Source organism: Ranitomeya imitator, chromosome 3 (assembly GCF_032444005.1).
Source record: "Ranitomeya imitator isolate aRanImi1 chromosome 3, aRanImi1.pri, whole genome shotgun sequence".
NCBI lineage: Eukaryota > Metazoa > Chordata > Amphibia > Anura > Dendrobatidae > Ranitomeya > Ranitomeya imitator.
Window position 1 is genome coordinate 181,050,744 of NC_091284.1, and position 18,929 is coordinate 181,069,672.

Consider the following 18,929-nt stretch of genomic DNA (forward strand, 5'->3'; position numbering starts at 1 on the left):
CCATCTCTCTACACCCCATACCCAATTTGTAGGCCTAATGCAGCGTAGTTTCCAACAACTACTAAACGAGAGCATGATGATCGAAGCATTGGCGAGGAAACCTGGGGAACACCTTGGAGTGGAACACACCATCTCTCTACAGTGGAACACACCATCTCTCTACACCCCATACCCAATTTGTAGGCCTAATGCAGCGTAGTTTCCAACAACTACTAAACGAGAGCCGGAACATCGAAGCAATGGAGAGGAAACCTGGGGAACACCTTGGAGTGTAACACACCATCTCTCTACACCCCATACCCAATTTGTAGGCCTAATGCAGCGTAGTTTCCAACAACTACTAAACGAGAGCATGATGATCGAAGCATTGGCGAGGAAACCTGGGGAACACCTTGGAGTGGAACACACCATCTCTCTACAGTGGAACACACCATCTCTCTACACCCCATACCCAATTTGTAGGCCTAATGCAGCGTAGTTTCCAACAACTACTAAACGAGAGCCGGAAGATCGAAGCTCAGGAAAGGCAACCTGGAGAACACCTTGGAGTGGAACACACCATCTCTCTACACCCCATACCCAATTTGTAGGCCTAATGCAGCGTAGTTTCCAACAACTACTAAACGAGAGCCGGAAGATCGAAGCAATGGAGAGGAAACCTGGGGAACACCTTGGAGTGTAACACACCATCTCTCTACACCCCATACCCAATTTGTAGGCCTAATGCAGCGTAGTTTCCAACAACTACTAAACGAGAGCCGGAAGATCGAAGCTCAGGAAAGGCAACCTGGGGAACACCTTGGAGTGTAACAAACCCTCTCTCTACACCACGGAAGGGCTGATTCTTAGGAAGGAAGGCTGTCGGAAAGAAGCAGGGCGCGTCCGAGGGTGATTATATTCTTATTAGGTATATACTCACCCTCGGACGCGCCCTGCTTCTTTATTTGTAATGAATGTTTATTTGCAATGTGGTTTTGACTTACTCTATTTTTTTGGTAAATAATGATTTTATTATTTTCATTGTTTTGCATCTTCTTGGCAATAATATAAAGAAGACGCGACAGGACAACACTCGGTGGATGCCATATCTGTGTTTAAAATTGAAAAAACCTTTCAGTTAACTACTTGCAGGAGAAAGTTATTGTAGCTGGTGGCCATTTTTAGTACTGTACCAGATTTTTGTTGTATGTGTTTGTTTTTAATGTTAAAATGTCTGCATTTGATATCTCTCCAGTATTTTCTTTTTTATAAGCAAAATACTTATTTTTATATTTTCTGATGTTGGTTCCAGGGGTACACGGGCAGCAGTGGTGTGGTCAGTGGAGGCCTAGTGGAAGGAGTGACCGCAGACAGGCATCGAAGGCCTAAAATAATAACACATGGCTGTAGGCAATTTTAAATTGGTTCCAGGGGTACACGGGCAGCAGTGGTGTGGTCAGTGGAGGCCTAGTGGAAGGAGTGACCGCAGACAGGCATCGAAGGCCTAAAATAATAACACATGGCTGTAGGCAATTTTAAATTGGTTCCAGGGGTACACGGGCAGCAGTGGTGTGGTCAGTGGAGGCCTAGTGGAAGGAGTCACCGCAGACAGGCATCGAAGGCCTAAAATAATAACACATGGCTGTAGGCAATTTTAAATTGGTTCCAGGGGTACACGGGCAGCAGTGGTGTGGTCAGTGGAGGCCTAGTGGAAGGAGTCACCGCAGACAGGCATCGAAGGCCTAAAATAATAACACATGGCTGTAGGCAATTTTAAATTGGTTCCAGGGGTACACGGGCAGCAGTGGTGTGGTCAGTGGAGGCCTAGTGGAAGGAGTGACCGCAGACAGGCATCGAAGGCCTAAAATAATAACACATGGCTGTAGGCAATTCTAAATTGGTTCCAGGGGTACACGGGCAGCAGTGGTGTGGTCAGTGGAGGCCTAGTGGAAGGAGTGACCGCAGACAGGCATCGAAGGCCTAAAATAATAACACATGGCTGTAGGCAATTTTAAATTGGTTCCAGGGGTACACGGGCAGCAGTGGTGTGGTCAGTGGAGGCCTAGTGGAAGGAGTCACCGCAGACAGGCATCGAAGGCCTAAAATAATAACACATGGCTGTAGGCAATTTTAAATTGGTTACAGGGGTACACGGGCAGCAGTGGTGTGGTCAGTGGAGACCTAGTGGAAGGAGTGACCGCAGACAGGCATCGAAGGCCTAAAATAATAACACATGGCTGTAGGCAATTTTAAATTGGTTCCAGGGGTACACGGGCAGCAGTGGTGTGGTCAGTGGAGGCCTAGTGGAAGGAGTGACCGCAGACAGGCATCGAAGGCCTAAAATAATAACACATGGCTGTAGGCAATTTTAAATTGGTTACAGGGGTACACGGGCAGCAGTGGTGTGGTCAGTGGAGGCCTAGTGGAAGGAGTGACCACAGACAGGCATCGAAGGCCTAACATAACAAAAATGTCAATACAATGGTATTGTCAGTGGCAGGCATTGAAGGATGTCAGCGCATAGACTAAACATTGGTGGAGCTGTGAGATAATTTTGCAAGTGGTAGAGCACTGTTTGAGCTGGGGTGGGGGGAAACTGTCTTGTGGCCGGCGGTACAGGCCCAGGGCCCCTCATATTACAACGGTGTGTCTGACGTTGGGTGCGCACCACCACCGCCAGAGACACTTTATTGTACTAGGAGGGACCCAGTGGCAGTGCCGTCGACCAAAAGCGGGCTCACCCACCTCTTCAGACAAACTGCACTCTCACGGGTGCTGTCGCCAAGTGTCGATACCACGGCCCCGTGTGGGGAGTTTGGCCATTTAGTGAGGTGTAAACATGTCGTATGCTGGACAATCAGGTGCAGAAAATTACGAGATTGGAAAAGGCATTCAGAATAGTCCACAGGCAAGACCTTTTCATAGGAAAGCTAGGTGTCAGCCGGGCAAGGTGGGGCAAAAGATTTCGAAATCCAGTTGTGGTTCATTTTAATGAAGGTTAGATCATCTACATTTTGGGTAGCCAGACGAGTCCTTTTTTCTGTTAGTATTGAATCTGCAGCACTGAATACTCTTTCTGATAGGACACTAGCTGCCGGGCAAGCAAGCTCCTGCAATGCATATTCTGCCAATTCTGGCCAGGTGTCTAATTTTGATGCCCAGTAATCAAATGGGAATGACGGTTGAGGGAGAACATCGATAAGGGATGAAAAATAGTTTGTAACCATACTGGACAAATGTTGTCTCCTGTCACTTTGAATTGATGCTGCAGTACCTGTCCTGTCTGCGGTCATAGCAAAATCACTCCACAACCTGGTCAGAAAACCCCTCTGGCCAACGCCACTTCTGATTTCTGCCCCTCTAACTCCTCTGGTCTGCTGGCCCCTGCAGCTCGTGTGAGAACGATCACGGGCGCTATGTGCAGGGAATGCCAGAAGCAAACGGTCAACAAGAGTTGATTGTTTGGTTGCTAATATTAGTTCCAAGTTCTCATGTGGCATTATATTTTGCAATTTGCCTTTATAGCGAGGATCAAGGAGGCAGGCCAACCAGTAATCGTCATCATTCATCATTTTAGTTATGCGCGTGTCCCTTTTGAGGATACGTAAGGCATAATCCGCCATGTGGGCCAAAGTTCCAGTTCTCAAATCTGCGGTTGTGCTTGGTTGAGGGGCAGTTTCAGGCAAATCCACGTCACTTGTGTCCCTCAAAAAACCAGAACCCGGCCTTGCCGCGCCACCAATTTCCAGTGGCCCCGGAAAAGCTTCCTCATTAAAAATATAATCATCCCCATCATCCTCCTCGTCCTCCTCCTCCTCTTCGCCCGCTACCTCGTCCTGTACACTGCCCTGGCCAGACAATGGCTGACTGTCATCAAGGCTTTCCTCTTCCTCAGCTGCAGACGCCTGATCCTTTATGTGCGTCAAACTTTGCATCAGGAGACGCATTAGGGGGATGCTCATGCTTATTATGGCGTTGTCTGCACTAACCAGCCGTGTGCATTCCTCAAAACACTGAAGGACTTGGCACATGTCTTGAATCTTCGACCACTGCACACCTGACAACTCCATGTCTGCCATCCTACTGCCTGCCCGTGTATGTGTATCCTCCCACAAAAACATAACAGCCCGCCTCTGTTCACACAGTCTCTGAAGCATGTGCAGTGTTGAGTTCCACCTTGTTGCAACGTCTATGATTAGGCGATGCTGGGGAAGGTTCAAAGAACGCTGATAGGTCTGCATACGGCTGGAGTGTACGGGCGAACGGCGGATATGTGAGCAAAGTCCACGCACTTTGAGGAGCAGGTCGGATAACCCCGGATAACTTTTCAGGAAGCACTGCACCACCAGGTTTAAGGTGTGAGCCAGGCAAGGAATGTGTTTCAGTTGGGAAAGGGAGATGGCAGCCATGAAATTCCTTCCGTTATCACTCACTACCTTGCCTACCTCAAGATCTACAGTGCCCAGCCACGACTGCGTTTCTTTCTGCAAGACCTCGGACAGAACTTCCGCGGTGTGTCTGTTGTCGCCCAAACACTTCATAGCCAATACAGCCTGCTGACGTTTGCCAGTAGCCGCCCCATAATGGGAGACCTGGTGTGCAACAGTGGCAGCTGCGGATGGAGTGGTTGTGCGACTGCGGTCTGTGGACGAGCTCTCGCTTCTGCAGGAGGACGAAGAGGAGGAGGAGGGGGTGCGAACGGCTACAGCCAATTGTTTCCTAGACCGTGGGCTAGGCAGAACTGTCCCAAACTTGCTGTCCCCTATGGACCCTGCATCCACCACATTTACCCAGTGTGCCGTGATGGACACGTAACGTCCCTGGCCATGCCTACTGGTCCATGCATCTGTTGTCAGGTGCACCTTTGTGCTCACAGATTGCCTGAGTGCATGGACGATGCGCTCTTTAACATGCTGGTGGAGGGCTGGGATGGCTTTTCTGGAAAAAAAGTGTTGACTGGGTAGCTCGTAGCGTGGTACAGCGTAGTCCATCAGGGCTTTGAAAGCTTCGCTTTCAACTAACCGGTAGGGCATCATCTCTAACGAGATTAGTCTAGCTATGTGTGCGTTCAAACCCTGTGTACGCGGATGCGAGGCTAAGTACTTCCTTTTTCTAACCATAGTCTCATGTAGGGTGAGCTGGACTGGAGAGCTGGAGATCGTGGAACTAGCGGGGGTGCCGGTGGACATGGCAGACTGAGAGACGGTGGGAGATGGTATTGTTGCCACCGGTGCCCTAGATGCAGTGTTTCCTACTACGAAACTGGTGATTCCCTGACCCTGACTGCTTTGGCCTGGCAAAGAAACCTGCACAGATACTGCAGGTGGTGCGGAAAATGGTGGCCCTACACTGCCGGAAGGGATGTTGCGTTGCTGACTAGCTTCATTGGCCGAGGGTGCTACAACCTTAAGGGACGTTTGGTAGTTAGTCCAGGCTTGCAAATGCATGGTGGTTAAATGTCTATGCATGCAACTTGTATTGAGACTTTTCAGATTCTGTCCTCTGCTTAAGGTAGTTGAACATTTTTGACAGATGACTTTGCGCTGATCAATTGGATGTTGTTTAAAAAAATGCCAGACTGCACTCTTTCTAGCATCGGATACCTTTTCAGGCATTGCAGACTGAGTTTTAACCGGATGGCCACGCTGTCCTCCAACAGGTTTTGGCTTTGCCACGCGTTTTGGGCAAGATACGGGCCCGGCAGATGGAACCTGTTGCGATGTTGATGCCTGCTGCGGCCCCTCCTCCTCCGCTTCAGAACTGCTGCCGCCTGCACCCTGTTCCCTCAATGGCTGCCAATCGGGGTCAAGAACTGGGTCATCTATTACCTCTTCTTGTAGCTCGTGTGCAACTTCGTCTGTGTCACCGTGTCGGTCGGTGGTATAGCGTTCGTGATGGGGCAACATACTCTCATCAGGGTCTGATTCTTGATCAGCACCCTGCGAGGGCAATGTTGTGGTCTGAGTCAAAGGACCAGCATAGTAGTCTGGCTGTGGCTGTGCATCAGTGCACTCCATGTCAGATTCAACTTGTAATGGGCATGGACTGTTAACTGCTTCACTTTCTAAGCCAGGGACGGTATGTGTAAAGAGCTCCATGGAGTAACCCGTTGTGTCGCCTGCTGCATTCTTCTCTGTTGTTGTTTTTGCTGAAGAGGACAAGGAAGCGACTTGTCCCTGACCGTGAACATCCACTAACGACGCGCTGCTTTGACATTTACCAGTTTCACGAGAGGAGGCAAAAGAGCTAGAGGCTGAGTCAGCAAGATAAGCCAAAACTTGCTCTTGCTGCTCCGGCTTTAAAAGCGGTTTTCCTACTCCCAGAAAAGGGAGCGTTCGAGGCCTTGTGTAGCCAGACGACGAACCTGGCTCCACAGCTCCAGACTTAGGTGCAATATTTTTTTTCCCACGACCAGCTGATGCTCCACCACTACCACTACCCTCATTACCAGCTGACAATGAACGCCCCCGGCCACGACCTCTTCCACCATACTTCCTCATTGTTTTAAAAACGTAAACAAACTAACGGTATTTGTTGCTGTCACACAAATTACACGGTGAGCTATAACTTCAGTATGATTTAGCTACCCCTTTACAGGTGAGTGAGACCACAACGAAAATCAGGCACAATGTTACACACTCTGTTGTTGGTGGCAACAAATGAGAGAGATGCCACACACGCAGGACTGTCACTGAAGCACAAATGTAAATATTAATCTCCCACTGATTTTTTTTTTTTTTTTAAGGGAGACTTTAGGAAAAAAAAATAATAGAATAAAATGATTTTTTCAGGAAGAATTTAGAAACCAAATAAAATAAAATGATTTTTTCAGGGAGAATTTAGAAAACAAATAAAACAAAAAAAGGCTTTCTATGGCCCACTGAGTGAGAGATGACGCACACAGGAGTCAGGAGTGGCACACAAGCCCAGAGGCCAATATTTATCTCCCACTGATTGATGTAGTGATTTTTTCAGGTAGATTTTGGAACCCAAATCAAGCTAAAAAAAATAATAGGCTTTCTATGGCCCACAATTGGAGAGAGAGAGAGAGATGGCACACCCAGGAGTCAAGACTGGCACACAAGCAGAAAGGGCAATATTAATCTCCCACTGATTTGTTTTTTTTTTTTTTTTTGAGGGAGACTTTAGGAAAAAAAAATAATAGAATAAAATGATTTTTTCAGGAAGAATTTAGAAACCAAAGAAAATAAAATGATTTTTTCAGGGAGAATTTAGAAAACAAATAAAACAAAAAAAGGCTTTCTATGGCCCACTGAGTGAGAGATGACGCACACAGGAGTCAGGAGTGGCACACAAGCCCAGAGGCCAATATTTATCTCCCACTTTTTTTTTTTTGTTCCAGGGAAAATTTATAAACCCAATAAAAAAAATAATAAATAGGCTTTCTATGGCCCACTATCTGAGAGACAGAGAGAGATGGCACGCTTAGGACTGGCGCACAAGCCCAAAGGCCAATATTAATCTCCCTTTTTTTTTTAAGGGAGAATTTATAAAACCAAAAAAAAATAAATAAATAGGCTTTCCATGGCCCACTATTTGTGAGAGAGATGGCACGCTCAGGACTGGCACACAAGCCCAGAGGCCAATATTAATCTCCCACTTTTTTTTTTTTTTTTTCCAGGGAAAATTTATAAACCCATTAAAAAAAAAAATAAATAAATAGGCTTTCTATGGCCCACTATCTGAGAGAGAGAGATGGCACGCTTAGGACTGGCACACAAGCCCAAAGGCCAATATTAATCTCCCACTGATTGATTTATTGATTTTTTCAGGTAGAATTTAGAACCCAAATAAAGCAAAAAAAAAAAAAAAAAGGGCTTTCTATGGCCCACTGAGTGAGTGATGATGCACACAGGAGTCAGGAGTGGCACACAAGCCCTGAGGCCAATATTTTTCTCCCACTGATTGATGTAGTGATTTTTTCAGGTAGATTTTAGAACCAAAATCAAGCAAAAAAATAAATAGGCTTTCTATGGCCCACTGAGTGAGAGATGACACAGACAGGGATGGCACTCTAGCAGAAATGTCAATCTTAATCTCCCACAAAAAAAAAAAAAAACAGGGAGTGTCCTTCAATTACTATCTCCCTGCAGTAATCTCAGCCAGGTATGGCAGGCAGCAATAAGGAGTGGACTGATGTACAAATTAAATAAAAAGTGTGTACAAACCAAAAAGATAGCTGTGCAGAAAGGAAGGAACAAGAGGATTTGTGCTTTGAAAAAAGCAGTTGGTTTGCACAGCGGCGTACACACAGCAATGCAGCTATCAGGGAGCCTTCTAGGGCAGCCCAATGAGCTACAGCGCTGAGGGGGAAAAAAAAAAAAATGTAGCTTCCACTGTCCCTGCACACCGAAGGTGGTGTTGGGCAGTGGAAATCGCTACAGCACAAGCGGTTTGGTGGTTAATGGACCCTGCCTAACGCTATCCCTGCTTCTGACGAAGCGGCAGCAACCTCTCCCTAAGCTCAGATCAGCAGCAGTAACATGGCGGTCGGCGGGAACGCCCCTTTATAGCCCCTGTGACGCCGCAGACAGCAAGCCAATCACTGCAATGCCCTTCTCTAAGATGGTGGGGACCAGGACCTATGTCATCACGCTGCCCACACTCTGCGTTTACCTTCATTGGCTGAGAAATGGCGCTTTTCGCGTCATTGAAATGCGACTTTGGCGCGAAAGTCGCGTACCGCATGGCCGACACCGCACAGGGGTCGGATCGGGTTTCATGAAACCCGACTTTGTCAAAAGTCGGCGACTTTTGAAAATGTTCGACCCGTTTCGCTCAACCCTAAAATGGACATCTGTGGTTATACTCCATGACCTCCTGAAGAACCTTTATCTAGAGGAGGGAAATGCTTTGAGGTGCAATATGTGGATGGATAAGTACACTTTATATCTACTGGTCCTGAACTTTAAAGATAGCACATACAGTAACGGTACGGTCACACTAAGCGATGCTGCAGCAATACCGACAACGATGTCGATCGCTGCAGCGTCGCTGTTTGGTCGCTGGAGAGCGGTCACAGAGACCGCTCTCCAGCGACCAATGATCCTGAAGTCCCCGGGTAACCAGGGTAAACATCGGGTTACTAAGCGCAGGGCCGTGCTTAGTAACCCGATGTTTACCCTGGTTACCGTTGTAAATGTAAAAAAACAAACCCTACATACTTACATTCCCGGTGTCTGGTCAAGTCCCTCGCCTTCAGCTTCCAGCACTGACTGAGCGCCGGCCGTAAAGTACAGCGGTGACGTCACCGCTGTGCTTTGCTTTACGGCTGGCCGGCGCTCACCAGTCAGTGCGGGAAGCTGAAGGCGAGGGACATGACCAGACACCGGGAATGTAAGTATGTAGTGTTTGTTTTTTTACATTTACAACGGTAACCAGGGTAAACATCAGGTTACTAAGCGCGGCCCTGCGCTTAGTAACTCGATATTTACCCTGGTTACCAGAGAAGACATCGCTGAATCGGCGTCACACACGCCGATTCAGCGATGTCAGCGGGAGATCCAGCAACAAAATAAAGTGCTGGACTTTCCCCAGCAACCAACGATCTCCCAGCAGGGGCCTGATCGTTGGTCGCTGTCACACAGAACGATTTAGTTAACGATATCGTTGCTACGTCACAAAAAGCAATGATATCGTTAATGATATCGTTCAGTGTGACGGTGTTAGGACTGGCGGAACGCACCAAGTACAAGATGAAATGGAACTAGGTGCGTTCGCAGTCCGAGGTCCACCGTGCAGGTAAAAACCCTGCTGCTAGTAAGACGGACTATATGGCGGTACTTCAAGTATACACGCACGGGTTAACTGCACCCTGCGTGAAGGAAGCGATCCTGTTGCGTCACAGGACCGTGGTACCGCACATAGAGCGCGAGCAATAAGTCAGCGAACTCAACCCCAACTAGGATTGAAGTCCGATTAGACACTTGCTGGCACAACACCGCAACTGGGTGTGTAAGGAAACTAAATAATAATATAAAGGCACAAGAGTGCGTGCGGTGCCGCACAGACGGACGCCACTAGCCACCCAGGCTTGGGTCAGGAAAGCGCAGAGCAAGCGCACGGCGCCGTACAGGCGGACACAGCAACTGGTAGCTGTAATGTGTGTTACGTGCTGTTGGATAAGTCGGGCGCTAGATAGCAAACATACACCTTCCGCGAACAGACATTCAACAGGGAGGGTATTTAAAGAGCGACTTTCACTCACAACACACACACATATTTACAAGACAATACTAGCGCATGGCCGTGCGGTCATGCGCAGTTTATATAGCTGCAGCACAGGAAACAGCTACAGAAGTTTTGCCCTTTCAGGACCTGCCAAAAGGACCAATGGGATGTGCTGCAGTACCTGAGCATGTGACCCTCGATCTCCAACAGGAGATCTTGCCCTGGGCATGCTCAGTGTGTGCAAATAAGGACTTAGATCCAGAAACGTCCACTCGCCGCTGCCCAGCACTTGCTTCAATGGCAGAAGCAGGAAAAGCAGCAGTAACTCTTCGCACAGAGTCAGACTGAGCGAGACGCTGGGATCGACGTCCCTGCTGAGCAGACTCCACTGCGGCTGGAGGAGAATGGGAGACCGCAGCGGAGACGGATCGAGATTCCCCCTGTGCAGCAGAGGAAACTTGACTCCTAACAGACGGTACCTTTATAACTGCAAATCACAAAATGATAAAATACTTCAATAAAAATATATTTATTTAGTGAATACCACAGGTGCTTTGTGACAAAGAGTGGGAACCACTCGAATAGCAGAGAAGCCAAATAGAAATACCCAGAACAGTGGACTAAAGAAAATACCGGACAAAAAAAATATTCAAATAAATTTGCCTTTATTGAACAGAATGATGGCAAACAGTAGTACTACATTGAAACATGTGCCCGTATTAGGAATATACATGAAATAATTTAAAAATTTGCATACTTTTTAAAAAAATATATATTCAATACTACAACGCGACAGACAAAGGAAAAAGAAAATAATAATAATAATAATAATAATAATAATAATCTATATATAAAATATAAATACGGTAATTGTGATCACACAAAAAAATTAAATTATGATCACATAAAAAGGCCCCAAAAAATACATATGAAAGAGAATTAATACAAGTAGTCATATAGAAAAAAATATCTAAAAACCAAAGCGAATATACACAAGTGATAAATAAACTGAAAAAAGGGGAGTTATATATGCCTCAGGTAGTGAAAAGAAGGAAACTACCAAAAGGGCCAAACAATGATGTGAAAGGATTAGTATGTGTAAGTGCTAAAACCATATTACATTGTGCAAGTGCAAAATACGGCCATAATGAGTGCAAAAAAGTAGCAATGCATTATCAATTAACAAAGAGGGCCTGTACCTTTAAACACTGCCTATCCTAATAGAGCACACCCCCCGACACGCGTTTCAGAATAAATTCCTTCCTCAGGGGACCCCCTTTGTTACTTGTAAATTTTTTCTATTTGTTTACCACAAAAAAATTTTTATACAAATTTTTAAATTATTTAATGTATATTCCTAATACTGGCACGTGTCAGTGTAGTACTACTGTTTGCCATCATTCTGTTCAATAAAGTCAATTTTATTTGAATATTTTTTGTCCAGTATTTTCTTTAGTGCCGAACTTTACTTATCTCACATCTCGATTGGATTATTTTTTCCGTCATATTATCCACATGACTGACTTTAGGAAACTACTTATTGATGGGGGGTACCAGAAGTAATCTATCAGTACAGTTCAAACCCCCACATAAAGAAAGAAAAAAGGGGCAAATTCAGTTTGTGTAGCAGTTGTATCTGTGTGTAGTGGTGGTATATATATATATATATATATATATATATATATATAGTTTTTTTACACTTGGACACATATTGCTTTTATTGCAGTCTTTCTCCTAATGAGCCAATTTTTCTGCCTGTGATCTTTATGATATGTGGGACCCATTTTCTTCGTCATACACAGAGTAACAGGTGTACATCTGTGTCAATAGGGTCTTGATATGGACTCATTAGGGTCAGACACAAGTGGGGCGCCATTTGCATAACAATAAGGGCGCCAACCTCCGTGGTCAGGCAGAATCGATTTCAGGGAATACATTTAGGGTATTAACAGAGTGTGAATATTTACCTGATGTATCCTAAGACAATATTTGTAGCCAGCTCTTTGCTTTATTATGTGTTTGTCTACAGTATTTTCAATAATTGTTTAATAAAATATAGATTTTTTTATGGGTTTATTTATGTAAAAAACACTTTACATCAAAAGAAATGACTCTGTTTCTGTTCTCATCTAATTTGCATCTCTGTCCATGAGAGTTACTGCTAAATTTTAAGTGGTGTCCCTCTTCACTTTGACCAGATTCAATGGCAAGTTTAGAACATAAAAATAATTTTTGTATGCTATTATATTATTTTCTTAGTATCATTACTTTAAGGATGGTGGACGGAGTGATGACAAAGAACAAGGCTAGTGCACACGATGATTCTACAGCATGGTAATAATGTCCATTGTGATATCACAGTACAGGCATATGCATACAGTGATATAGCACCACATGGAGATTAGAGATGAGCGAAAACATTTGCCAATGGTCGGAAAATGTTTGCCAATCCGGCACGAATGTAGCTCATTTGGGTTCGAATTCTGATTCCCGAGCATTTGTCCTGAAAATTAACAAAAGTCGGCTAAAGTTAGGTAAATGACCATGTTCACAAAGGTGTTTTTCAAATGTCAGTGTTTCCGGTAGCAGCACGGACCGCAAGAAATCCCGCACACGTGCAGAATGATGACGTGTCATCAGTGTGACATGTACTGGCACCAGTGGTACTGTTCGCGCTGTTCCCTGGTGCTAGGTACTGAAGTAAAGACAGCTTCGGGCTGTGACTAGCAGGAGACAATGTTGAAAGTTGTATTCAACTGTTAACAGCGATAGCAAGCGGTGGCTGATGTGAGTATTCATCAGCCACTGGCTGCGCTATAAATAAATAATAATAGAAAAAATGATGTGGGGTTCCCCTGTATTTTTGATAATCAGCCAGGCAAAACTGACAGCTGTGGGCTGCAATCCTCAGCTGTCAGCTTCAGCAAGGCTGGTTATCAAGAATAGAGGAGTCCTCAAGCCATATTTTTTAATTATTTAAGTAATATCCATGGCCCCTTTTTAGGCCATTAAAATCAGCCCGCTGGGGTCTGCATAGCCTTTGCTTGTTATTAAATATAGGGGACCCTACATCACTTTTTGGAGTTTACCCATTTTAATAATCAGGAAAGGCTAAGTATATAGCTGTGAGCTGATATTACTTTGCCTGGGAACCTTTATGAATATTGTTTTATTCCCAGAATGACAACATCAACCCCCAGCAGTCGGCTTTCTCTCTGCTAATTATGAAAATTATGGAGGACCCTACCATGTATTTTTTCAATTACTTTTTTGATTGTTAACAAGAACAGTAAGGTCACCTGAGCTCATAGCAGCTGTTTCTCCTGCTTTGCAAGTGCCAGTACTGGACTGATGAACGGCTGCGATTCCGACACTCGTCACTTCGGCGTTAAACAATCCGGCACTGGAGCTACTGTGAGACCCGGTGGCTTGATCTCAGGTTGCCAGAGTTAAGAGCCACCGGGTCCCCCGGCAGCTGCAAGGCCCGGAAACCTCATATGAAACTTTGGAGGGCATTTTAAGGATACTGAAGTTTCCAGCTGCTAGAACACATGAAGGCTGTAAATTAAGGTTACCTTGAGTGTGTATTTTACCCGCTGTCATCTGACAGGGGTCTCCGGCAGACCCAGGTTGTCATGCCAACCCATCGGCGTCCTGCGGTCGTGTGCAAGGGGCACTTATGGGCGTGGGCTAATCTATTTATCAATCTCATATCTATCAATCAATAAATCTAATATCTATATAGCCATGTATCTAATATGTCCATCTCGCATTTATCTATTTACCTATTTATCAATCTCATATCTATCTATCAATCACTCTCATATCTATCTATCTGCCTATTTTCTATCTATTTATCTCATATCCATCAATCTCATAATCTCACTATCTCATAGCTATCTATCTAACTCAAATCTATTTATTAATTACTCTCATATCTATTTATCTCACATCTATTTACCTATTTATGAATCTCATATCTATCAATCTCATATTTATCTGCCTATTATCTATCTATCTGTCTCTGTCTGTCTGTCTATCTATCTATCTCATATCTATCTATCTGTTGCATTTATCACATTTACCACAAAATATGAAATAGTTATGACAGATTTCTGACCTGATTTCTTCTTTAAAAAACTTCTTGCAGGCTGAGGTTCCAACACAGGCATTACACTTGTTAAGTCCAAGAAAGATTTTGCCGAAATTATACGAATTTTTCAGTCTTGAAACAGAAGAGTTTGTTGCTTCCACTTTGTCTTTCGTTACCATAACAATGAAAAATAGGGTATAAAAGTGGCCTAAATGTAACGTAAACATCCCTAAACCCATTGATAACACCTCAGAATGTTTTAAGCTGGTACAATCATGTGAATACCTTCTGTTGGGATCATTATAAAAAACACTCATTCCTGCTTGCTATTAATTTCAAATGTGTAAATGGGAAGAAATTTTCTGGCAATGAGAGGAAGGAGGAAACTCATGGAGGATGCAGATAATATAGATTGCGATGGTTATGCTTCCTATTTGAACTTCAGAGGTTTGTTCCTTTAAGAATTAACATTTAGAAAACTCTAAAGAATTAAAATTAGTGTTCAGATGATCAGAAGTCTGGTGTCAGTCCTGCATTGTATGTAAAGGAGTTTTTGGTGAGAGTTTTTGGTGATTCTTTAGAAAATCTAATGTTACTGTTTCAGTATTATAAATGTTTTGCCACTAAAGTAATTGTATTTTTCACTACCAGTCCATTATGAGCCATATGAAAAAGTAGAAATATGGTGCCCAAGTATGTAACGCCTATGTTTTCATCATTTTCAAATATCCTATGTGAGAAAGTAGGAGGTTAGGTCCTGGATGGCAGATATGTGTCAACGAGTTGGTTGGCCCAGGTTATGTCAAATCTGTATTTGTAACACTAGTAACATAGTAACATAGTAACATAGTTAGTAAGGCCGAAAAAAGACATTTGTCCATCCAGTTCAGCCTATATTCCATCATAATAAATCCCCAGATCTAACACTAGGTTATTGAGAGGGTTAATTTGACTTGTTTTTGGGTCTGGGATTAAGGAGCAACCCAGAGGCGTAGCTAGGGGTTCAGCTCAGGGGGGGGGGGGGGGGGGGCGAAACATGTGAGTGGGCCCCTAACAGGCGGACATATCATTAGTGCAAACTATGCGGCAGCACATGTGCCCAAGAGTTAAGGGGGGCCTTTTCTACCTCTAAATAAGGTGCAATTTTGTATTTTTAGAAGTTCTTGGGCTGCAAAGGGCCCATATATTGTTCTTGCACATAGGCCCTTTTCTGTCTGTGTCCACAGACAAAATAAATCTCTATACAATAACCAGCACTGATATTACCGCCATACGGTAATACCATATAGTAGTAGAGACCAGTCCTGCATGACATAGAGAGATCACAGCACAGTTGTAGATGGTGACTTACAGAGGACGTTCTTTCCGGTGGAGCCATTCACTTTTCCCTGACAAACTGTGTATACTATTACTTCAACATTTTCCAGTCACCGCTCTGTGTATAGAGAGTGGCGGCTGTAACTGATGCCCCGGGACAGACTGACAGCCAATACAGCACTATCTGCCACCCAGTAGTTAGGCTTCAATGCTTCGCAAGTGCCTACTTAATATTTAGGAGTCCCCCTATGTACAGTAATAATGGCCCCAGCATCGCTGATGAGAGCAGGAGGTCATGTGATGATTTTCTTCTATTGAGAGAAGTCAAACTTGTCTGGTCAACACGTGCAAATAGCAAACGTGGTCGCATGACCGCCTGATCACATCAGTGGTCTTGGGGTCTCATGACGGCAGGTGCACCCCATCATGATTTGGCAGTCTGTAGAGTGACTGCAGACAATTATCCCAAGCCTTTAATAACTTAAAGGGAACCTGTCACCCCAAAAATCGCGGGTGAGGTAATCCCACCGGCATCAGGGGCTTATCTGCAGCATTCTGTAATGCTGTAGATAAGCCCCCAATGTTACCTGAAAAAGGAGAAAAAGACGTTATATTATACTCGCCCAGGGGCGGTCCCGCTGCTGGTCAGGTCGGATGGGCGTCTCTGGTCCGCTCCGGCGCCTCCTATCTTCTTTCCATGACGTCCTCTTCTGATCTTCAGCCACGGCTCCGGCGCAGGCGTACTTTGTCTGCCCTGTTGAGGGCAGACAAAGTACTGCAGTGCGCAGGCGCCGGGCCGCTGACATTTCCGGCGCCTGCGCACTGCAGTACTATCCTCTGCCCTCAAGAGGGCAGAGCAAAGTACGCCTGCGCCAGAGCCGTAGCTGAAGATCAGAAGAGGACGTCATGGAAAGAAGATAGGAGGCGCCGGAGCGGACCGGAGACGCCCATCCAACCTGACCAGCAGCGAGACCGCCCCTGGGTGAGTATAATCTAACGTCTTTTTCTCCTTTTTCAGGTAACATCGGGGGCTTATCTACAGCATTACAGAATGCTGCAGATAAGCCCCTGATGCCGGTGGGATTACCTCACCCGCGATTTTCGGGGTGACAGGTTCCCTTTAAAGGGAACCTGTCACCCCCCCCCAGGGCCTATTAAGGTAAAAGAGCCACCTTCTTCAGCACTAAGGCTGCATTCTGTGAAGGTGGCTTTTATGTTTTTGATCCCTAATAACGCTGAAATATTCACTTTTATTGTGCGCCATACCTGTATTGAGTCCAGTGGGTACATTTTCTCCCCCTGACTCAGCCGCCTCGCAGCCTTTCATCATCCCACCGAGCACCGCCTCCTTTCTGTCTTGTGCCGTAACCGGCGCTCTGCAATTATTTCTCAGTCATGCGCAATGCGCGCTGCCCTCGAACTTATATCAAGTGATGTAAGTAGATCGCACCTGCGCACAGCGCCAGATTCCCAGCCCCGCAGTGTGAATAAATCGTAACACACTGCGGGGCGGGATCTCGGTCCTCCGCTACACACAGACGCGATATCAGTACATCAGCTGATGTGAGCTTCAAGGCAGCGCACATGGCGCATGCCCGAAAAATGAGAGCCCAGGCATCGGCGCCCGGTGGGATGATGGACGGCTGGGAGGCGGTTGTGTCCGGGGACAAAAGACGTACCCTCCAGACTCAATACAGGTATGGCACGCAATTTCTAAAAGTGAATATTTCAGCGTTATTAGGGATCAAAAACATAAGAGCCACCTTCACAGAATGCAGCCTTAGTGCTGCTGAAGGTGGCTGGCTCTCTTAACTTAATATGCCTGGGGGGTGACAAGTTCCCTTTAATAATTTAATTATAAGCAATTTATTGTTATAACATAGAATGCAGCCCGTGGTTATTGTATTGTTATACTTGTTAGGGGGCAGACAGACGGACGTATTTCTCATGTGCGGATCGCATCGCAAACCTCGGACTGACCTTTGGCTCTCCCGACCTGAGGCTGACAGTTGCATAGTAATCTATCACGCTGTCAAGCTTATGTCAGGAGAGGTGTCAGGGCCAGTCCGAGGATTGCAATGCGATCGTCGCATGAGTTATACAGTGTCTGTCTGCGCCCTTATGTTAATATTTATCCTTGTTATAGTAATATTAACCTTCTTTGCTATGCTTGTTTTACTAATACTTATAAAAGACCCAGCTCGCAATAATAAACCCCCCCCCCCCGACATCCCCATCTCCAGCACCCAAGACAGCAACTATTAGGGTATGTTTCCAAGGGGCGTATTGCTTGGGCTTTTGCTGGGGATTGAACGCTGTATACATCCGCAGCGTCGAAACCGCAGCTTCCAGATGTTACAGTATAGTGGAGGGGATTTTATGAAATCCCATCTCCACTATGCGTACATAGACGCAGGTGGCAGACCTGCGTAACCGGACATGTGGCGCGTCTTTCTAGACAGCAGCATGTCTATTGAGCTTGTGGCGATGCTCCGTCTCCACAAGATAAATAAAACAGTCTATGAATAGGATGCGGTGATTCCACCTGTGTTCAATGAATATATGCGGAATCACCGTGCGTACAACAGGGGGCAGCGCTTTGGGCGGAGCGGGGTATCTGCTGCGTCCAAAGCGCTGCCAATACACCTCGAGGACACATACCCTGACATATGATGGAGTGAATATCTCATAACATTAAACAGTATAATAATAATCAGCCCCCCAGTGCCCCCTCACCTACGTCAGCCCTCACAATACCCTCAAACTCTCCCATTCACCCCCACAGTGCCCTGTCTCCCTCCCACAATACCACCACCCTCTCTCATTCACCCCCATAGTGCCCTGTCCTCCTGCACACTAACAATAACCCCCATCGTTTCACATTTACCCCACAGTGCCCTGTCCTCCTCTCCCACTTCAGCCCCCACAATACCATAATCCTCTCACATTCACCCCCACAGTGACCATGATATGCCTAAACCGAATTACTCTAATAAACTCCATCCCCACTTACTGATGAAGTTTTCAGGCAGTGAGGAGAACCAGGAAGTGTCCAGATGGATGCAAGGAGGGCACTAGGACCCAGCGTGCCTCAGCCAAACCAAGCGTGCACACACTGCACAGCCAGAAAGTAACTGCAGCTGCTGCTGCCAGCCAGGAAGAGACTCCTCTCGGGTGAGACACATCGCACTCTGCACGGAGGGGGGCTCTGCAGCCGGCATTGTGCTGCTCTCTCCCTGACACCTCAGACTCGGCAGTGGATCTCCCTGTGGACCCCTTCAGGTGACTGGGCCCGGGGCAATGGCCCCCTCTGCCCCCCCAGTAGCTACGCTACTGGAGCAACCAAAAC

General features: G+C 45.8%; 1 protein-coding gene across 1 annotated transcript in view; it reads right to left on the reverse strand.

Annotated features, from left to right (window-relative positions):
- Nucleotides 1-14,570, reverse strand: part of DIPK2B (divergent protein kinase domain 2B) — a 216,541-nt gene extending 201,971 nt beyond the window's left edge. The window contains exon 1 of the mRNA XM_069760081.1: nt 14,291-14,570. Coding sequence (XP_069616182.1) covers nt 14,291-14,502 — 212 coding nt within the window. The 5' untranslated portion in view covers nt 14,503-14,570. The remainder of the gene's footprint in view (nt 1-14,290) is intronic.
- Nucleotides 14,571-18,929: the final 4,359 nt, after the last annotated feature.